The sequence below is a fragment of the Ambystoma mexicanum genome, chromosome 1q (assembly GCF_040938575.1).
Source record: "Ambystoma mexicanum isolate Mex_15411 chromosome 1q, UKY_AmexF1_1, whole genome shotgun sequence".
NCBI lineage: Eukaryota > Metazoa > Chordata > Amphibia > Caudata > Ambystomatidae > Ambystoma > Ambystoma mexicanum.
This window is the reverse complement of record NC_090922.1, coordinates 83,634,194-83,651,976: the sequence shown is the minus strand read 5'-3', so window position 1 is coordinate 83,651,976 and position 17,783 is coordinate 83,634,194. Positions and strand designations below refer to the sequence as shown.

At 43.3% G+C, this 17,783-nt stretch overlaps 1 protein-coding gene across 1 annotated transcript in view; it reads left to right on the top strand.

The window, feature by feature from the left end:
- The first annotated feature begins 500 nt into the window (after positions 1-500).
- LOC138525400 (D(4) dopamine receptor-like) overlaps positions 501-17,783 on the top strand; it is a 116,793-nt gene continuing 99,510 nt past the window's right edge. The window contains exon 1 of the mRNA XM_069635581.1: positions 501-1,847. Coding sequence (XP_069491682.1) covers positions 743-1,847 — 1,105 coding nt within the window. The 5' untranslated portion in view covers positions 501-742. The remainder of the gene's footprint in view (positions 1,848-17,783) is intronic.

Genomic DNA, 17,783 nt, shown 5'->3' with positions numbered 1-17,783 from the left:
AAATATCCCGATTCTTTTTTGTGTTTGTGTTTTTTTTTTTTTTTTAAAGAAAAGGATCATTTGACTTCCGCACATTATTCTATTAAGAAAGCGAAAATGAATGAAGTTTCCATATTTCACTTTGGATATGTTAATTCCCGCCAAGACATCACGTCCTATTTTGCATGTTGTAGCTTCAATTACATTTTTAGGACTTGGTTCTTGACACTGCATATACCTGAACGTAGTGATTAATAAGGGCGTCGTGCCTTACAAGCACATCCAATATTAGCCCTTTGGCGCTTATTTGAATTGAGAGTCCGCGGTTTCAAACGGTTATTCCATAGGGTGCAGTTGGCGAAATGGTAACAACACGGATCCCTCCCTGTACACGTTCATCTTGAAACACGCCAACACACACGCCCATTCCACTCTGGTGTACCCGCCAGGCTTTATTTTGAACAGTGGGAGGCGCTACTTGCGAACTCAACTTAAATGGTGCAGCCACAGTGTCTCCAGCAGGTGGCGCGTTCACTTCCCTTTTTTTTTTTCTTCTTTACTATCGTGTAATTGGCCAGACAGTTTAACGACCTTCAGGACAACCATCATCTGCTCCAACACAAGAAGATCCTAATACGTACCCAACTGCTTGCACTGAGCTCGTTAAAAATCAGAAGGTGCCTTCGCCGCCCGGAAAAACCAGAAACGGATCAACGCAGAGTTAAAGGAGCATAAAACGGGTGGTTGTATATGATATATACCGATGGTTACTGTTCGAAGAACAATAACAAACGACCTGGGAAACAAAGGTCACAACAAAAGGCCTAACTGTATGCACAGGGTGCAAGAGAGAGGGGGTGACCAAAGTTCGCCAACAAGGGAGGACCTCCTAGGGCAAGTGCACTTAGCTGGCTCCCAAAACCTACTCGGTCGGGTGGGCCGCGGTTCACCAGGACCCCTCAACCTGGCGGGCTCCGTCCCCGCGGAAAGGAAACCGCCGCCAACCCACCCTACGGCTATGCTCTTGATCATGCAGTTAATGCTCAACATCTCAGCCCCGCTCTGGAACAAGACCTCGTTAGGCCCCCCACAGCAGCAAGACGACCTTCTCGAGGAGGCCCCGTGCTGGTGGTGCGGAGCCCGCGCGGCCAAGATCGGCATTATCACAGCGCTGGGCTGCCTCATCATAGTTGGCAACACCTTCGTGCTGCTGGTCATCGCCTCCTCCGTGTCCGGCTGGTCGCGGAACTGTCGCTACATTCTCATCTCACTGACCGGCACCGACGCTGCACTAGCTTTACTTGTAGTACCGCTCAACCTGTACGGCAGCCTGGCTCTGGAGCCCGACGGCGGACCAGGAGACCCCGAAGGTCCGCTTGGGCCTTACTGCCACATCGTGGCCTTCCTGAACTCGAGCATTTTCGCCTCCTCCATCTACTCACTTGCTACTATTAGCTTGGAGCGCTACGTGGCTGTCTTCTTCCCACTGCACTACGGACGTGTCATGAGCCGCCGGCGGGTGAGTCTCCTCATAGCCGCGGCCTGGCTTCTGCCTCCCGCTTTCCTCTTTCCCATTGCCATCCCTGGGGGCTCGGTAGTCCGCGTCTACTTCTCGAGAGCGTCACTCATCTGTAATCCGGACTACGCAAGCAACGTCACTTACTCCTTGTTGCTGACGGCCGTCATATTCTTCCCTTGCTCAACGATCGTTACCTTCACAAACCTGCGGTTGTGGTTGACCGCGCGACGCCAGCGGAAACGGCTCTGCACGCGCGGCACACACGATGCCGCCTCCCGAGTCTTGGTGCCTGTCGTCATCGTGTTCTACACGTGCTGGGCGCCGTGCATGGTAACCATCCTTTACAACGGTAAGTGCGGCGTGTGTATGAAAGTCTAGTCTATAGGCTGTGTAGTGTGGGCTTGCTCCTGGTTCCTACCTCCTATTATGGAATGATTACAGACAGTTTTGTTGTGGACAAATTATTGGCCATAGACATTTATTCATACATGCCAACCCTCCTGATTTAGGCGGGAGACTCCCGATTTTTTTTCATTAAAAACAGTGCTATTATTTACTATCTCCATCCTAAAATAACAATATCCCCAATGCATTCCTGTGGGGAAAATGCATTCTCCCGATTTCGGTGCAGAAATCTCCCTCTCAGGGGTTTCGGAATGCTGGCATGTCTGATTTATTTTCTGCAGAAAATACACAAAACCAAAATTATATACCAACATGTGTGCTTTTGGGCACACGTGTCCAGGGTTGGAGATGCCATCCTTCTCCTTGGCAAGTCTCTGTTTCCCTCGGGCATTGTTCCTGGACACGTGTCGCCTACGACTTTCTTCTCCTGTCTAGTACTCGGCTTTCCAGCTCCTCCTTGGTTCGTCTCGTTCTTTCCAAACTTGCAGGGTGGGTTGGGTGGAAAACGTTTCTTTTTCCCTTCCCAGGCCTTAGAGGTGAGCTTCTTACCTGGTTTGTGCTTTCCCCCCATTGCTGAGCCCTACTTATACTCCTTAGCCCTACTCCTCAACCCTTTTGTTCTTCCAGTGGGGGTCCGGCCCTCCCCCCCTGCTGGTTGTCCTCACTCCTTTCCCTGTGTTGCTGATTGATGCCCTGTCAACGCTACGTGGCTGCCCCTCCCCTTGTGTTTTCACGCCGTCTCGCCCCCACCCTACACCTAACCCCCCAGTCCCTCCATCGCGCCGTACTTTGTACGACCCGGGGCCTAGGGCAATTTCTATGGGCCCTGAGCATGTAAGCAAATTGAATCGACACGTGCCTGTACAGGCTATACTGGCATGTATCAATTCAATTTGCAACACTTTTTTTAAATAATAGTTTACCTTTATATATTTTGTTATACGCCACTTAGTGTCTAACAAATACATTCTATAAAAGAAATATAAGTAACTGTATACATACTAAAAGCCATTTCTCAAAAAGAAAATCAAATCAGTTAATTGATCAAAATGACAGCTTATTCGACTATACCATCAGTTAAATTCAAACTTTTTACAAAACCAAAGAAAGCTAAAACCATTGAAGAGGTCCTTCCAGCTAGACAGTCAGTTCAACATTTTTCATCTGTGTTTGTAGGAATATTTTAAATTGAGTGTATTTTCCCATTAATGCAGCACAATCAATGACTAGCTGTTTCAGGTCTTGTATGGAGGCTCTATCATAAAATCTACAAGGCACTAAGTTTGGCGTACATAGACCATACATACCTCAAAAGAATTTCTTTAGTATAGAGAAGGTTCCACCGGAATTACAAAAATAATCTTCTCACCGAGCTGTTAGGGTGCATTGAAAAATAAGGTGCTAGAATACCACAACATTTATGTTCCAATGATAGGTGACCCAAAGTTTTATAAGCATGCATTTTTTCCAAATTTCAATCCAATCATGTGTATACAACGTTTTTTGGATCTTCAATAGATTCACAATCAGATCTTTCTATGCCATTTCCATTTTTTTAAAATATACAACTAGCCAATTCATTTAAATATTTTAATGTATTGGTGCACACCATGTTTTTCAAGTCACCATATAAAGAATAAAAACCGGGCAAATATTTCTGAAAATGTTTAAAAGACGCCACGTTGCTATACATGACAATGAGTTAATACTCTTTCATACTGGATTAATACTAGGCCAATTGATTTCTGAATATTAAAAACTGCGACAAATTCCCTTTCAGTTTTGCAAAATTAAAACAAAAAACTCAAAGTATAAAATCTCCCTCCCATACAAAATCTTGTGCAAGACCCTTCCTTCATAACATTTTAAAATGGGGATTAAAGAACATTACATGGGGATTAAAGAGCATTTCCCATAACAAGCATCCACTCGCATTGTCCGATTTGATTGAGCTACGATTATACAATCACTTTCTGATTTGCTTCTATCCCGGTTGAGAAACAATTGGAAAACCTAAATAAATACAATCTTTTACTCTTTCTAAAATGTGATCTTGAGTTGCCCAAGAGAAACTAATTCAAGCCCATTGCATTACTTTTGTTTTCACCGTATTTATCTTCAATGATCAATTGCGAATCCGTTAAAAGCGGTTGAAATATGCCAGAGACCAAACTCATTGCAATCAAATAAGTCATCAGTGCAACTCAACCAAATCACTTTAAGATCACCATGTTTGGGTGAAGCAAATGCAGCTGGATCTAAAAAAAAAATACCAATATCAGACATATATAGGTTCAAAAGACAGGGTATAAGTACGCAACCCTGTCTTGCACCCCTGCAGGTTGGGATTTTAGATGATAAACCACCATCACTATTTAGCCTGACCTGTACTTTAGTATGTTCATGTAGATCAACAATAAGTGACGAGACCCTGCAAGCCCCCATTTCTGCAGTTTTGTCCCTAACAAACTTCGATTTACCGCGTCGAAGGCTGCATTAGAGGTCAATTGTTAGTATATTGATGGAATTATATTTCTTACTGTAGACCATTAATTGAACACAATTCACCTCCTTTTATATACGATCGCAGCATTCGTATATAAACTATTATAAAAATGTTTGGAGAAACTGCCAGGTTGGCCTTCCACTGCCATGTGCATAACCACTCACAATAGCATATGCACACATAGGTTTTTAGACAGAGAATTAGACTGGCATAACTCTCAACTCGCACACTTTAAAGCAGGTGTCACCTACCTTGAAATGAATTAATTTACCTGTCAAGCCTTCTACCTGCCTATTAATTTCAGTAGACTTTCACCCGCCTAAAACAAAATTCTCCTTTTTCACACGCTCATGGAAATTAAAAGGTTGAGATGTATGGACTGGTAGGCAAGAAAGACGCTACAACTTGACCTGGGTTAAAAATAGGCCCTAGCAGCCCTTATTGTATAACTCACGCTTTTGGTGTCTGTCATCCGCCAGGGAATCCTTCAACTCACTTGTCAAGCCCCTTACTGAACTCGCCAAATACAAAGTTGTCTGTTTTGAGAAGTATGTCATTGTAGCCTTATAGACCGGGGGAAGGTTCATTATCGCAGTAGAATGACCTGCCACCATGTTATGGTCCGAGACTAAGGGGAAGGGTCATTATCCCTAGCGATCATAACCCATCCTGAGGTCCAAAAGGCTATTGGCACATAGTGTTAGACTCATTACCTTTTTTGGTGGTGAAGTGAAAACGTTGCTTTAATAGTGTGAAAAGTAAATAGAAAAAACAGATGGATGGGTTTTTTTGTAATGTAGAAATGGTTTTCTCTCTAACTTTTTAGTATTTTATTTACAAACAAACTTGAGCCAGTTTAGCATGAAAAAGTAAACAACTTATCTATAACAAAGTGGAAGAGGAGTCCCACGTTTTAGGTTTCTATTTGGTGTGTTAAATAGTATGTTCCTGCAAACATAACGTATTCCTGGAGAGTGTGTGTTGTTACTTGGCTGGAATAACATGAGTTAAATTGTAAAAAACTTTATTTTTGTAAAGGTTTTTCTTTTTAAAAACCAAAACAAATAAATAATAAAAAAAAACATTGTGTATTTCCTGCCCGCTTTGGAAGTCAGAATGCAGTCAATAACTAAACTGCGCTCTGAACATTGATTGACTGAGAGGAGACCAGTAACTAGCTGCATGTGTTAATTAATTTTAAGGGTCAAATATATTCCCTTAAAGCCCATCTTCTTCCAACTACTGCCAAGATGGTGGCCACTTTGGGGCTTGTCTCATTTACAGGGCACCCACCCACCGTCTTTACAGGGCACCCACCCACCGTCTTGGGCCTACCTCGGATTCAGTTTTGCTTTTTATGAGTCGGTTTGCTCAACAGTGATGGCATAAGAGTTTACCACACCTATATCTGTTTTGTGTGGCTCAACGGACTGTCCATGGTAGGTGGTACAAAAAGAGTTCAGACACCAGATAATAGCATTGTTTGGCCTCTCAGGGGGTTGCACCCTGGGGGTCTCAACTTGTTTTGAACTACGACTCCTATGATCCCTCAGTATTCACCTTTCTGGCTTGGGATAATGGGAGTTGTAGACCAAAACATCAAGAGAGCCAAGGGTTGCTGACAATGCCTACCGTGATGGGTAGCTTCATAAGAGCCTAGCAACTCCGAAGAAGTTTGTGCCAAAATTGTTACATCAGGCCCTTCTCGCTATTGATTACAACCATAGAACTCTCTGTGGAGCAATGGCTGTTCTAAGAGAGGTTTTGGGGAAACATAACTTTAAAAAAAAGTTAAAAAAAATTTCACAATACAAACACCTGAATCAAGCATTGAATACATTTAATGTTAGAGCACCAGGATAAAAAACACCCCAATACTAATCACAGAATATACTAATGGATCCAAAAAGTCCTAAAGAATGAATTGCAAAGTATAATAATATACAGACCATAACGTCACTTAATCCTATTCAAAACATGCTTATCCCAGGTGCCCATCTCTTTACCACATCCCCAGCAAGTGTCACTGTCCATCAAATCCAAACATACATGCACACCGGAGTCCAATATAAGTGTCCCAAAATATTCTGATGCGTGTGTCTGACTCAAATCCAGCTTACTTCTAAAACCTGCCTGCAGTACTTGCATCCATTCCCTATCTAGAATTTTACAACCCAAACAAAGAAAGGATCCATAGGCATTAAGTTAAGATACACTGATACCATTTGCGGCCATGATGCAAATATAGCACATGCATTTGACTCGCTCTCTATTGGCATAGACGAACGTCTCCAGTCTACGCAATAGTAGAGATTCAAGATCCCTAAATCTACCTACCTCCCTGTTCCTCAGAACAAAACTCTTAACTAACAGACCATGCTGGTGTACCGCAAGCCTAAAAGTACCTGGGATCTGGGTGATGCCACTGTGCCAGGCCCACATAACCACATTATGCCTGGCTCCTGTGAGGGAGGTTCAGGTGTGAGACAGTTTGTGCCTCCACCCAGCTTAGAGATCTGGTTCAAGGGGCAATGTCAGCCTTTGGATCCTAGCCTTGGGTAACCTTTATTTCTAGTTACCCTTGGACATACTGTAAATCTGAATGCCTGTTGACAAGGCGAGTCTTAGACATAGGAAGACAGATTCCTTGGCAGCTTTTGCACATAGTGGAATGACCTGGGTAGAACAATGATGTATGCTTCTCCCCTTTGTTCGGATGGTGTGATAAACCTTGGAATAATTTTCACCTTCTTAGTTCATCCTTTATAGAATCACATAGCAAGCAGACTTTCACCCTATTGAACGTGTTCATCTCCAGTGTTTCTTTTTTTGTTGTTGTAATCTCACAAACATTATCTGATGCCACTTGCCTTGGGCACTAAAATGTTGAGGTACGCTAACATCAAGTTAGGACAGTTTGTAGCCAAGTTTGTGCCTAAGTTGATCCACTAGCTTGTGCCCTCGACAACTGTCACTTTCGGCACTACACTCGGGAGGGGGGGGGGGGTTTACCCCTCTTCATCATCAATACATTGCTGGTGTACAAATGACACTGGTTTTATATTGTAATTGAAGTAGTTCACAGTGAACTACGCAAGTATATTATTAATTTGTTTGACTGATCTCGTGATTGTTTTGGACTATATATCCCAGAGTCCTTTGGGGGTGGCTATGGGGCTTGACACTTTGAACCTCCTGCTGACCATTAACGGCTGAATTGCGCTGAAGCGGCGCAACAGCGACGTGCATTTTGTGCGTGAAATGTGTCGTCATCTAATGAAATGGCGAACTCAGCGAATATGGTGGATGTGTTTTTATGCCCTATAAGGGCTGCACTTGTGTGGGTGAATTGGAGCCTGCTGCACTATTTTGAGTGCTCTGGAAAATACTGACCCAGTGAAATAAGAATACCATCTGAGACAGCCTAGGAGCTGTCTGCAAAACATTATCAAGGCTCCTAAAGTTCTGGACACCCCCAAAGCAACTGGTAAACATCACTAACTTCTTTCATAAAAAACAGACTCGACGAAAACTATTCATTAGGAGTTAGCCACTAACTTGAGGACCTCGCTAAACTGTTGGGCTTGAAAAGTATAGCAAAGATTGTAAGATGAACTGCAGTCGCCTGTAATTGATTGCCGTATAGTCAAGCCTTTTATGGCTAACTCCGATATTCTGCAGGAGGATGAGTTAGAGGAATGGTTGACTCTCCCTATGTTGGAGGCTCTAGGTGGTCTGGGTGGCCTTATTGAATGTTCACATAATGAACTATCTTAATTGAGAAAGGCGATAAGCTATAGTTGATACTTGATAATCAAATTATTGATTAAGGAGTCCTTTGCTACTATTCTCCTGAAACTGAATAGGATCCATGATATTACAATTGATAGGTATGGAGTAATACTATGGTAGTGACCAGTAATGTGGCTGGTGATAAGGAGGTAGTGATTGACCAGATAGGTTTCAGAAGCTACAGCGAGTCAGAAATCTTGAAAGAGAACTTGAATAGTGAAACGGGTATTGCGCCGTCAGCAATTCAGAAATCTTGTAAAGGGAAGTGCAAAGGGGGAGTAAAAAGGAAACTAAATGTGTTTTCCGCCAAGATTTTATGTATAGTATAGAATCACAAAAGGTATGCATGTCGAGGCCCATGGCGTTGCTATAGAATCTGTGGTGTGCTTAATTGAGAATGATTCCGGTAATATAACGTAAGAGTCAAGAAAAGGGCCAGTACCATCGGCACCTTGCAAAAGATTACTAGTAAATCTAAGTATTTGCGTGGGTTGTTGTGTGGCTAATATCACAAACTACATTGTTGATTGCACCAATTATGCTTAGTTGGTATTCACAATGTCATGTTAAGGGACATAGAGGGTTTATTTCAACAACCTGAGCTTCAACCTCGTCACTTGCAGAAAGATGCTGCCTCGCAAACCACATCTAACCTGCATAATGTGCTTGGGGCTGATGGGGTGATATCTAGCAATCTTAAGGCTGTCTCCTCATAGAGATTAATGTGACCCGTGCTTAGTGACTCTCGCTGGGATGGAAAACCAGCAGAAGTTCAGTTGCCTTGCGGGCATAATGGGAATTATATTTCCAATAATTCAAGGATATGTTCTACACAGGCTGATATTGCTGTATCGGTTACAAGTATGCAAAGTCAACCACATTATCTCTGTCCTAAATTGAATGGTAGAGCTTTGCAAATCAGTAGCCTGTTTTTATTTTAGTGCTTAGTGCTACGTATTACATTAACAGGAGCAGGCTTTTAGCTCTATCCATTCTGTCATTTCTCTACAATTTATTTGCTGTGAAGATATTTTGGTTATTGACTTAAGAGAAGACGTGTAATATGGTACTTCCATAGTGTTCCTTAAGTCACTGGAGGTCGCATTATGCAATTTGACTCTGAATTGGGCTGCATTATAACTGCATGATGGTTGAAGCTGAGATGATTGTAATACTAAGCAAAATTCCGTAGTTGTTTAAAATACCATACATCGTCACCAACCTATTAGCCACCGCTCTGTATCTAATTACATCAGCTCTACCGATCACTATTGCAGCCACTGATGACCTTTGCCGCATGCTGGGAGATGGTGTAAAGTATGGCCACACTATTGCGTTGGATGATTGCCAGGACTGGTTGCCTAAAGTGTTACAGCTACAAATAATTACACGTCCCTAATGGTGGTTCCCTATTGCTTTCTTGGAATACCCGCGGCCACTCACACTTGACTGAGGACGGAGGATTGTTAAGTGTGATTGATCTGTTTGCTATTGTGGTGTTACAAGAGACTTGACACGTGTCCCTTTTGAATATAGACGGCAGAAATACTCTTAATAAAGTAGCACTGCAGAGCACAAGGCATAAATTCTCAAAAATTGATTAGCAGAGTTTGCTAATTTAAATGTTTTTGATTAGCAATTCTGTACTAATATTAATATCAGCAGATGTTAGTTGTACCCAAGACATGAAATGAGAAATGCAGCCGTTTTGCTTGCTGTTGAAATAAGACATTTGTGAGAGGAATCAGGCCTGGCAAATTCTTCAGCTAGACCTGCAGGTCGGGTACCTTCTTTTACCTATTCAACCTAAGAGAAATGCACTTGATGCATAGTAACGGAGGACAACAAATGTATAATGTGATTTCTGTAAAATGGTGCATGTAACTACAAACCCACTTTATTTTTGGCACACTGCTGCCACCCAGAGTCCAGCCATGCACAGTGAGACTTTTGACATTTACTGCAAACAAAGTAGATGTTAAAAGTTTCAAACATCTCTTGTAAATGCTACTCGCGCTTCGTTAAAATCTACTCGACTGAGTGGGCGTAACGACTTTGCGAGCCATAGATGAGTGTCTGTAAAATGTAAAAAGTTAGCTTCATGAATGGACATCAATAAATAGATATGCAAAAATGGCTCTGAAAATAGTTTGGCCAGCTGTCTCCTGCGGGTGGTAATATATAATACAATCCTAAAGCAAATCAAGCTCTAAGGGCTAACTACAGTGTTTGGTATTGCAGTAGATCTGTAGATCTACAGACTGAATCGATCTATTGATCACACTTTGCGTAAGCATTTAGTTCACTTTGTGTATTCACTATGTAAGAGGAAAGAGACTAGGAGTGGATTGCGTGGCAGGCAGAGAACTGGCCAAACTAGGTGGAATATTGTAGTTTGTGGTCATCTCACTTTCAGGTTACCTGGTATAAAGCAACAGAGTGATTAGAACTTCAAGTAGTATGGATTCGATCATGGATTCAGCACCAGTTGCAAGATGTATGTAACCTGCAGGTTACAGTACTAGGTTTGCCATCAAAAGCATTTGATCATGTACATTTTTAAAAGTTCGCTAGTCAACATGATGCATCTTCCCCAACAAAATTATATATAGTAGACACTATGAAATTCAGATACACCAACCTAAACTTTACTATAAAGCATGAATTGATGCAAGGAAAATCTCAATACTGTAATTATGTATTCTTAAACAACTTACATTTTAGGAATGGAATTGCATGGCTGTCTTTTTGAAAGATATAAAGTTGGCACATACTTGTCTTTGCCAGACAGGATATGAAAAGCTTAAAGTATCATCCAGATTACTTCTGGTTTGCAATAATATGGAGAAAAAAAAATCTTGCGCTTCTACACATGCATTTGGCACTTAAGAATGGAGGAGAGGATTATTGCTGCACTTTCCCTCCACTAGCACTTGTAATGAAAAGAGGGCGAAGAGAGCACCAACAGCATGAGGAATGCAGGGCGAGCTGTGCTTTCATTGAAGAGGGCAACTTAAATAGCTAACTTTGCTACACAAGCGTTCACTTGATTAGCAAAACTACATTATTGCATAGCAAATTGCTATGCGACACTGCTTATTTTATGCCTTGGAGCATGAGGGGCAGGCCAAGTGGGATTGGGAGGGGGCTGCTGCTAGTGCTGGTAACATTGATTATAGTTTCTGTTCTTTGTCAGTGGATGCCGTGATCAATGATTTGTATGTTCGTCCAAGACAGAAGAGTGATAAACATCCCTTGATAGTGAACTTAGACATGGAAAATCATGTTGTACGAACAAGAGGCACTGGTTCCATGTTGGCGCAGGCCAAGGGCGTGATGTTGTGCGCTGCAGGTCCGCAGAGCACGCTGCCAGATTCTTCGTTCTACACGACATTCAACGCCACGTTCGATGCTCTTCTCCACTCGCACACACGATAAAACCCATGCGCCCGACCTTCTGCAGCAAAGCCTGCACAGGCCTAGGGCATGGCATTGTGCTCCGCAGGTCTGCAGAGCACACTGCCCGATTCTTCGCTCTACACAACGTTTGGCGCCATTTTCGACGCTCTTTTACGCCCACACATACAATAAAACCCACACATCTGGCCCTCTGCGGCAAAGCCAGCGTAGGGCGAGGACGCAGTGCTGTGCTCTGCGGGTGTTAGGTTCTGCCGAAATGGAGCTGCCGCGCTCATTACTACGCAATCTAAACAACTTCAGCATGGTTCTGTAAATCCCCCAAATTGACTCAAGGCCGCACCCTGTAACCAAGGAGCCCCTACGACACCTTTCAGCAAACCCAGTCCCACGAGAGTTGCTTGACAGCCTGCCCTCCGCAACATCGCCACAGAACACATTTGCCAATCATACAGCAGGCTAAGATGGCCACCCTTCATCCGCCCACCGGACTCACGCGGTACGTTCACCCGCTTCGCAGGGAAAGGGCCAATCGCGCATTCTCTCTCAGCATGGCGACCGCATTGCCCCCATATTCCACCATCCCCCCGTACCCCTTTCCGGCTTTCCATCCTACCCGAGGGTATACCTTCCACACCATGACCGTCCCAAACAGCTCATCCAATACATCCACCCCTGACCCGCCAAACCCTGCCTGCCTCCTCCCAGAAACTCACGCTTCTCGGCCCACAGCCCCGACATCAGTCGCTCCGTATCTACGCAACCACAGAATTGGCTCTAGAATTCCCCCCACCCCCCCGTGGCTACACACAACTAACACAGTGCCTCTCTGCCCCCAGCCCCAACATCAGACGCCCCTTATCTAGGCAGTTATGCAACCTCAGAATCCGCTCTAGATCCTTTGTATGCAATACTCATAACGTTGCTTGAACAGAAGCAACCTGCCCCTGACTCATGCACAGCCCCCAGACCATGCCCCTAGACTACCAATGCCCATTGACATGCCTGCTTGCTTACTGTGATTACCTGTATGTCCAATTTCAATCCTGCAAGCTTTTTGTGACTTGTCTGCCTGCTACCATTGCCTACTTGTCCAACGCCAGTGCCTTAACTTATGCTAACGCCTACACAACAATCTACTGTATGCATAATGCCAATGCCTGTATGCCCAGTGGTAATGGACCCAATGCCATTGTCATGACCCCACCCGCTGCTTGTGTGCCCATTGACAACGCCTGCCTGCCTACTCAGTCTATCTGTGCGCCCACTGCCTGTGCGCCCCATCGATACCCAGCCTCCATATCCACATCCAATCACTGACTACAGAGGATCAGTTTCACCCCATAGCCCCTCCCTCAAACTAGCCCTCATCAACACCCGATCCCTGCCAGCCCACACTCTCGACATCCTCAACCTCGTAACAGCCAATAACCTAGATGCACTAGCAATAACGTAAACATGGCTCCATGCTGCCGCAGGACCAGCTCTCTCCGTTGCCATACCACCAGGCTACACCATCCCCAGGAGTGACGGACTGAACACCAAAGGCTGGACCCCTTTTGCAATGGCGCTGACAGGCTAAAAAATGGTGGTGTGGAAGGTTGGCCAGAGCAATGCCAGTGGTTCAGATTCATTCGAAACCTTCCACCCATCACTTTTTTGGTCACAGTTTGTCTCACCATGTGAGAGAGGGTATGCCCAGACGTGGGTCCCTTGCTCACTGCGCCATTGGGAACCAAGCTGCACCTCACTGAGGCGGTCCAACAAGGCCGAAAAATGTCTGGGGTTGCTTGTGTTTCTGTGCAGAGGGGACCTGGCCTAGCAGTTTGGGCTGGGCTGCTATGATTGGTGGCGGCAGCTGACTGACTTGCAAATGGCTGGACCCCTTTTGCAATGGTGCAGATGGGCTAAAAAATGGTAGTGTGGAAGGTTGCCCAGAGCAATGCCAGTGGTTCAGATTAATTCAAAACCTTACACCCATCACTTTTCTGGTCACAGAGGCGCCATTATCGGCAAAGACCACCTATGCATCAAACAAGCTAACCCACCAAAAATTACCATATCCCCATACAACACTATCACTGCCCACCTTGTCTACCGGCTGCCTGGCCCCAGCCTCACCTTTTGAAGACCACCTTCGAATCCTACAAGAGAACACAAAACCGTCCTTTCAAATACTCCTCCTGGGCAATCTGAAGTTAGGCCTCAATGACCCCAATGACTTAGCCACTTCACTCTCCAATACACTATCCGCAGTCGGCTTTAGTCACTATATCCACAGCCCCACATACAACAAAGGATGCTCCTTAGACAGGATAGCCAACCTAAGCTTACATATCTCTATCATGTCAAACACCCCATGCCCATGATCGGACCACCATATCATCGTGTTCACCATCCCCATCGGTCGGCAAACCAAAACGGCCACCATTACGATGCCCCCCCCTCCCTAGCCTGTAGTGCTTGCAAGCTAACTAAAGAAAACCTCCTGCCTTTTCTGGAAGCCCTCAACCCAGACATCCTAAACAGCATAGACAAAAACAATCTAGGCATTTGTGAGTAATGACCAATGTCTGCAGTTTAATTCTATCACGGACGGGGAGCCAGTGGGATTCCTATGAGTGTAGAGAAGTGGGCCTTGCGTGGAGGATTAAGAGCACAGCGAAGGGCATTATTTTGGATTCTCTGTAGTCTATTCAGGTTATTGTTAGTAGAACCAAGGAATAGGGTGTTGCAATAGTCCAACTTGGACAGTATGAGGGCTCTGGCCAGTGATAGGCGGCTTTGGTGGATAAGAATGGTTTGCAGGCATTTGAGTTTGTTGGTATAGGCTGTAACTGAAATGGTTGTGATAATTTGCTTTTTAAGAGAGTGCTGAGTCCAGGTACACCCCCACTGTTTTGACTTGACTTCTTTCGACACTTTTATAATGTTCACATCGATGGTAAAGGATTGGTATCTAGGATCGTTTATTGAGGCGAGTCTGTGAGCCGACAATAAGCAGTTCTGTTTTATCGCCATTTAAGCAGAGGCTGTGGGTGGCCATCCATGCTTGGATTTCTAGGTAGATCTCGTTCAGTTTAGCAACATTCTCGTCGTAGTTCCACGTGTTATGCTTGCTTGCAATGCCATTATTTTAAACATTTTCTGAAGCGTAAGACAATTGGGGGAAATGAAAATGTTGGGGCCCCCCCCAACCAAAATTCACCAGTGGCTAGCCAAGTATGCACATTATTTTATTTATTTATTTATTTAGTACTTTTGGTTTACAAAACTTTACATCTCTAATTTCATAAAATTTGAGTAAGAAAGAAAAAAAAGAAACAAAGAAAAACAAGAAAACATAAAATATATTAATAAAACCATTCACACTGTCGGGTTTGATACATTAGTTGTCCGCCGATCTCTGTTGTAATCATCCAAGAGAGCACATAAATCGTCTGGGTCCATTCCGTGTTATTCTTTGGCTTCAATCTGATTGAGCCTCTTCCTTCCTTTTTGGATTTGTACAGTTCATTGTGGCAATATGTCTTCTGTAGGTACATTTTCAATTTTCTTAAATATCAACAATATGAATTTTGCCACAGCTAAATTTATACGCATTTTCACTCCTTCAAGAAGAATTTTCCACCAAATGTCTATCAATCTATAGTCTTTCCAGATTTTGCCCAAATGTCTTTCATTTGTGAGTGCTGCACATTCCAGTATTAGATGTTTCAGAGATTCAATTACGTTTAGATCTTTGCACAGTCAGCAATGATTGGGTTCATTCTTTATCTCTTCTCCTATAGTGGTTGTCTCTACACGGCAGAAGATTCAGACGAAATCTAAGTAGATGGTTCTCAAAAACCAGTTTGGGACGAGAGTCATATATTTTGGCAGTCTATTTCATTTATATGGGTTAGCGCAGAAGTCTTTATATCCATGATATTTGGATATTTCCTCATGTGTCTCAATCCAATCATAGGTAAACATCTTTCTTTACCCGGTCCGGGTCTTTCGATAGCGAGTCTTCTGTTTTGTTCAAGTTTGATAATATAGCATTGCAGGTTTCCCATTCTGAGAGTGTCGGCTCTGTATGATCTTCAATAGCATTTTCCATAGCCTTAAATCCTCCTGATGATGATTTTTCCAGACATTTGCGGAAAAAGGAAATGACTTTCCAATTTGCGGTTGTTTTCAAAGATGTTAGTGGCAGTTCTTTTCGAATTACTTGGATGGGATAAGTTTTAGGCAATTGAAGTACCGTTCTCCAGAATATTCCTTCCAAAAGTGGCCATGTTTTAGCAGGTAGCAGGAAGGACGTTTCTGCTCCATACGTTAGGATTGATACAACCTTTGCTTTGTAAAATGCCACCAACGGGGCCATGTAGAATTTATGGAATTTGTCTTAACAGGATTTTAGCTTGATTCCCCAGGTTTTTCGTCTGGTTTCTCAGATCAATGACTCTCGGAGCCTTGTTTCTGTCATTGTCAATACAGACACCCAGGTAGTTAACAGATGTTACTTCTAGGATTTTCTTGTTATTTAACATCCACCCAAATTTCTTAGTTTCCTGTGCTCTGGTGGGTTTGCCAAATCTCAGAATAATTGATTTATCTGGATTGATTGTCATGTTATTGGCGTCCACATATGTCTGAAGAACTGTCGGCTGGTGTTGCAGGCCTATGGGCGTCTGGTCAATCAGGACTGTATCATTGGCATAGGTTAGCCTTCCAACTGATGTTCCCGCTATCTTAGGTTGAATTGTTCTTACTTCTGAGAAAGCTTTGTCACTGTCAGATGTGAAAAGATTGTATAGTTCAGGTGTTAACGGGCATCCTTGTTTCAACCAGGCGTTCGTAGCTATGTTCTCTGAAAGTAGTCCTTGTTTGTTCAGTTTCACTTTGATTGAGGTATCTTAATGAAGGTCTTTGATCTCTAAAAACACTTCGGGGCAGTTCCAGCAGGTTAGTTTTTTTCCAGAGGTCTGATCTTTTAACTTTGTCAAAAGTCATAGATGGGTCTATAAACGCCACATAGCATCTCAAGTCATTGTTTCTCACGGTTCTAACTTTGAGTAGATGTAGTATAAAAATGTTCAACAGCGTTCCTCTACCTTTTACAAAGCCCGATTGCCATTGGTCTCTATGACCAGTTGATTCACTCCATGTTAAGGCTTTTAGTAGAATGGAGGCAAAAATCTTTCCCGCCACATCTAATAAGGCTATTGGCCTGTAATTTCCTGGGTTCGTTCTCAGATCTTTTTTGAGGATAGGAACCACTACACTCTTTCCAGGATTTTGGGACACTTCCAGAGAGTAAGATATATTTCTACAATTCGTGTAAAAATTTCGCCCATTGTTCTGGATCACTTTTTAAGAGCTTCGTTAGTCAGCCCGCCCAGGGCTCTAGAGTTTTGAGATTTCTGATGAGGTGCTCAATTGTGTTAATGTCTATGTCCAAAGGACCGTGACTTCCAAATCTCCTTGGAGAACAGTTCATAATGTTAGGTGCTTTGTCTTGGAGCTGACTGTAATAGTTTTGCCACTGGGACCCTGCTATAGGATTTGTTGTTAAAGCCTCTTGTGGTGCATCCATATCATTTTATCAGCCTCCGTGTGCCAGCAGTGTTTCTGTTTGCCATAGTTGTTAGCATTCGTTGGGAGTCTTGATTTAGGAGTGTTTTTTAATGCATTGACAACCAATTGTGGTATTTGTTTAATTTTGCGGCACTCCGTTGCCGTAGGTGATATATTTTTTTGTTTAAAGGAGTTGTCTGCTCTCTTTATCACAATTTCTCGGTCGTATACATGCCAGTGTGACATTATCAGCTTATTGGATCCTGCTTTAAGAGAAACTTCAAAAGTTTTAAGTAGTGGCACATAGTCAATTGTTTGCAAAGGTATTTGCTGATGTAATTGCCAGATTGTATTAAATAAATTGTCATTCAAATCTGGAATTTTAGAGAATTGAATTTTTAACCTATTTCTGCCCGAATTGATTGCTAGTTCATGGGGATAATATTCATGGTGGATTGGACTCTAGGGTGCAAAATTCGAGCAAGTTAACATGACCGGTTATGGTCACTGGCCTCCGTTGATTTTACTTCAAATTTTTTAATCAAGTTTGACATGTTAAATGAGACCGCAACAGTCTAAGATTTGTCGATTTCCTTCCTTGCC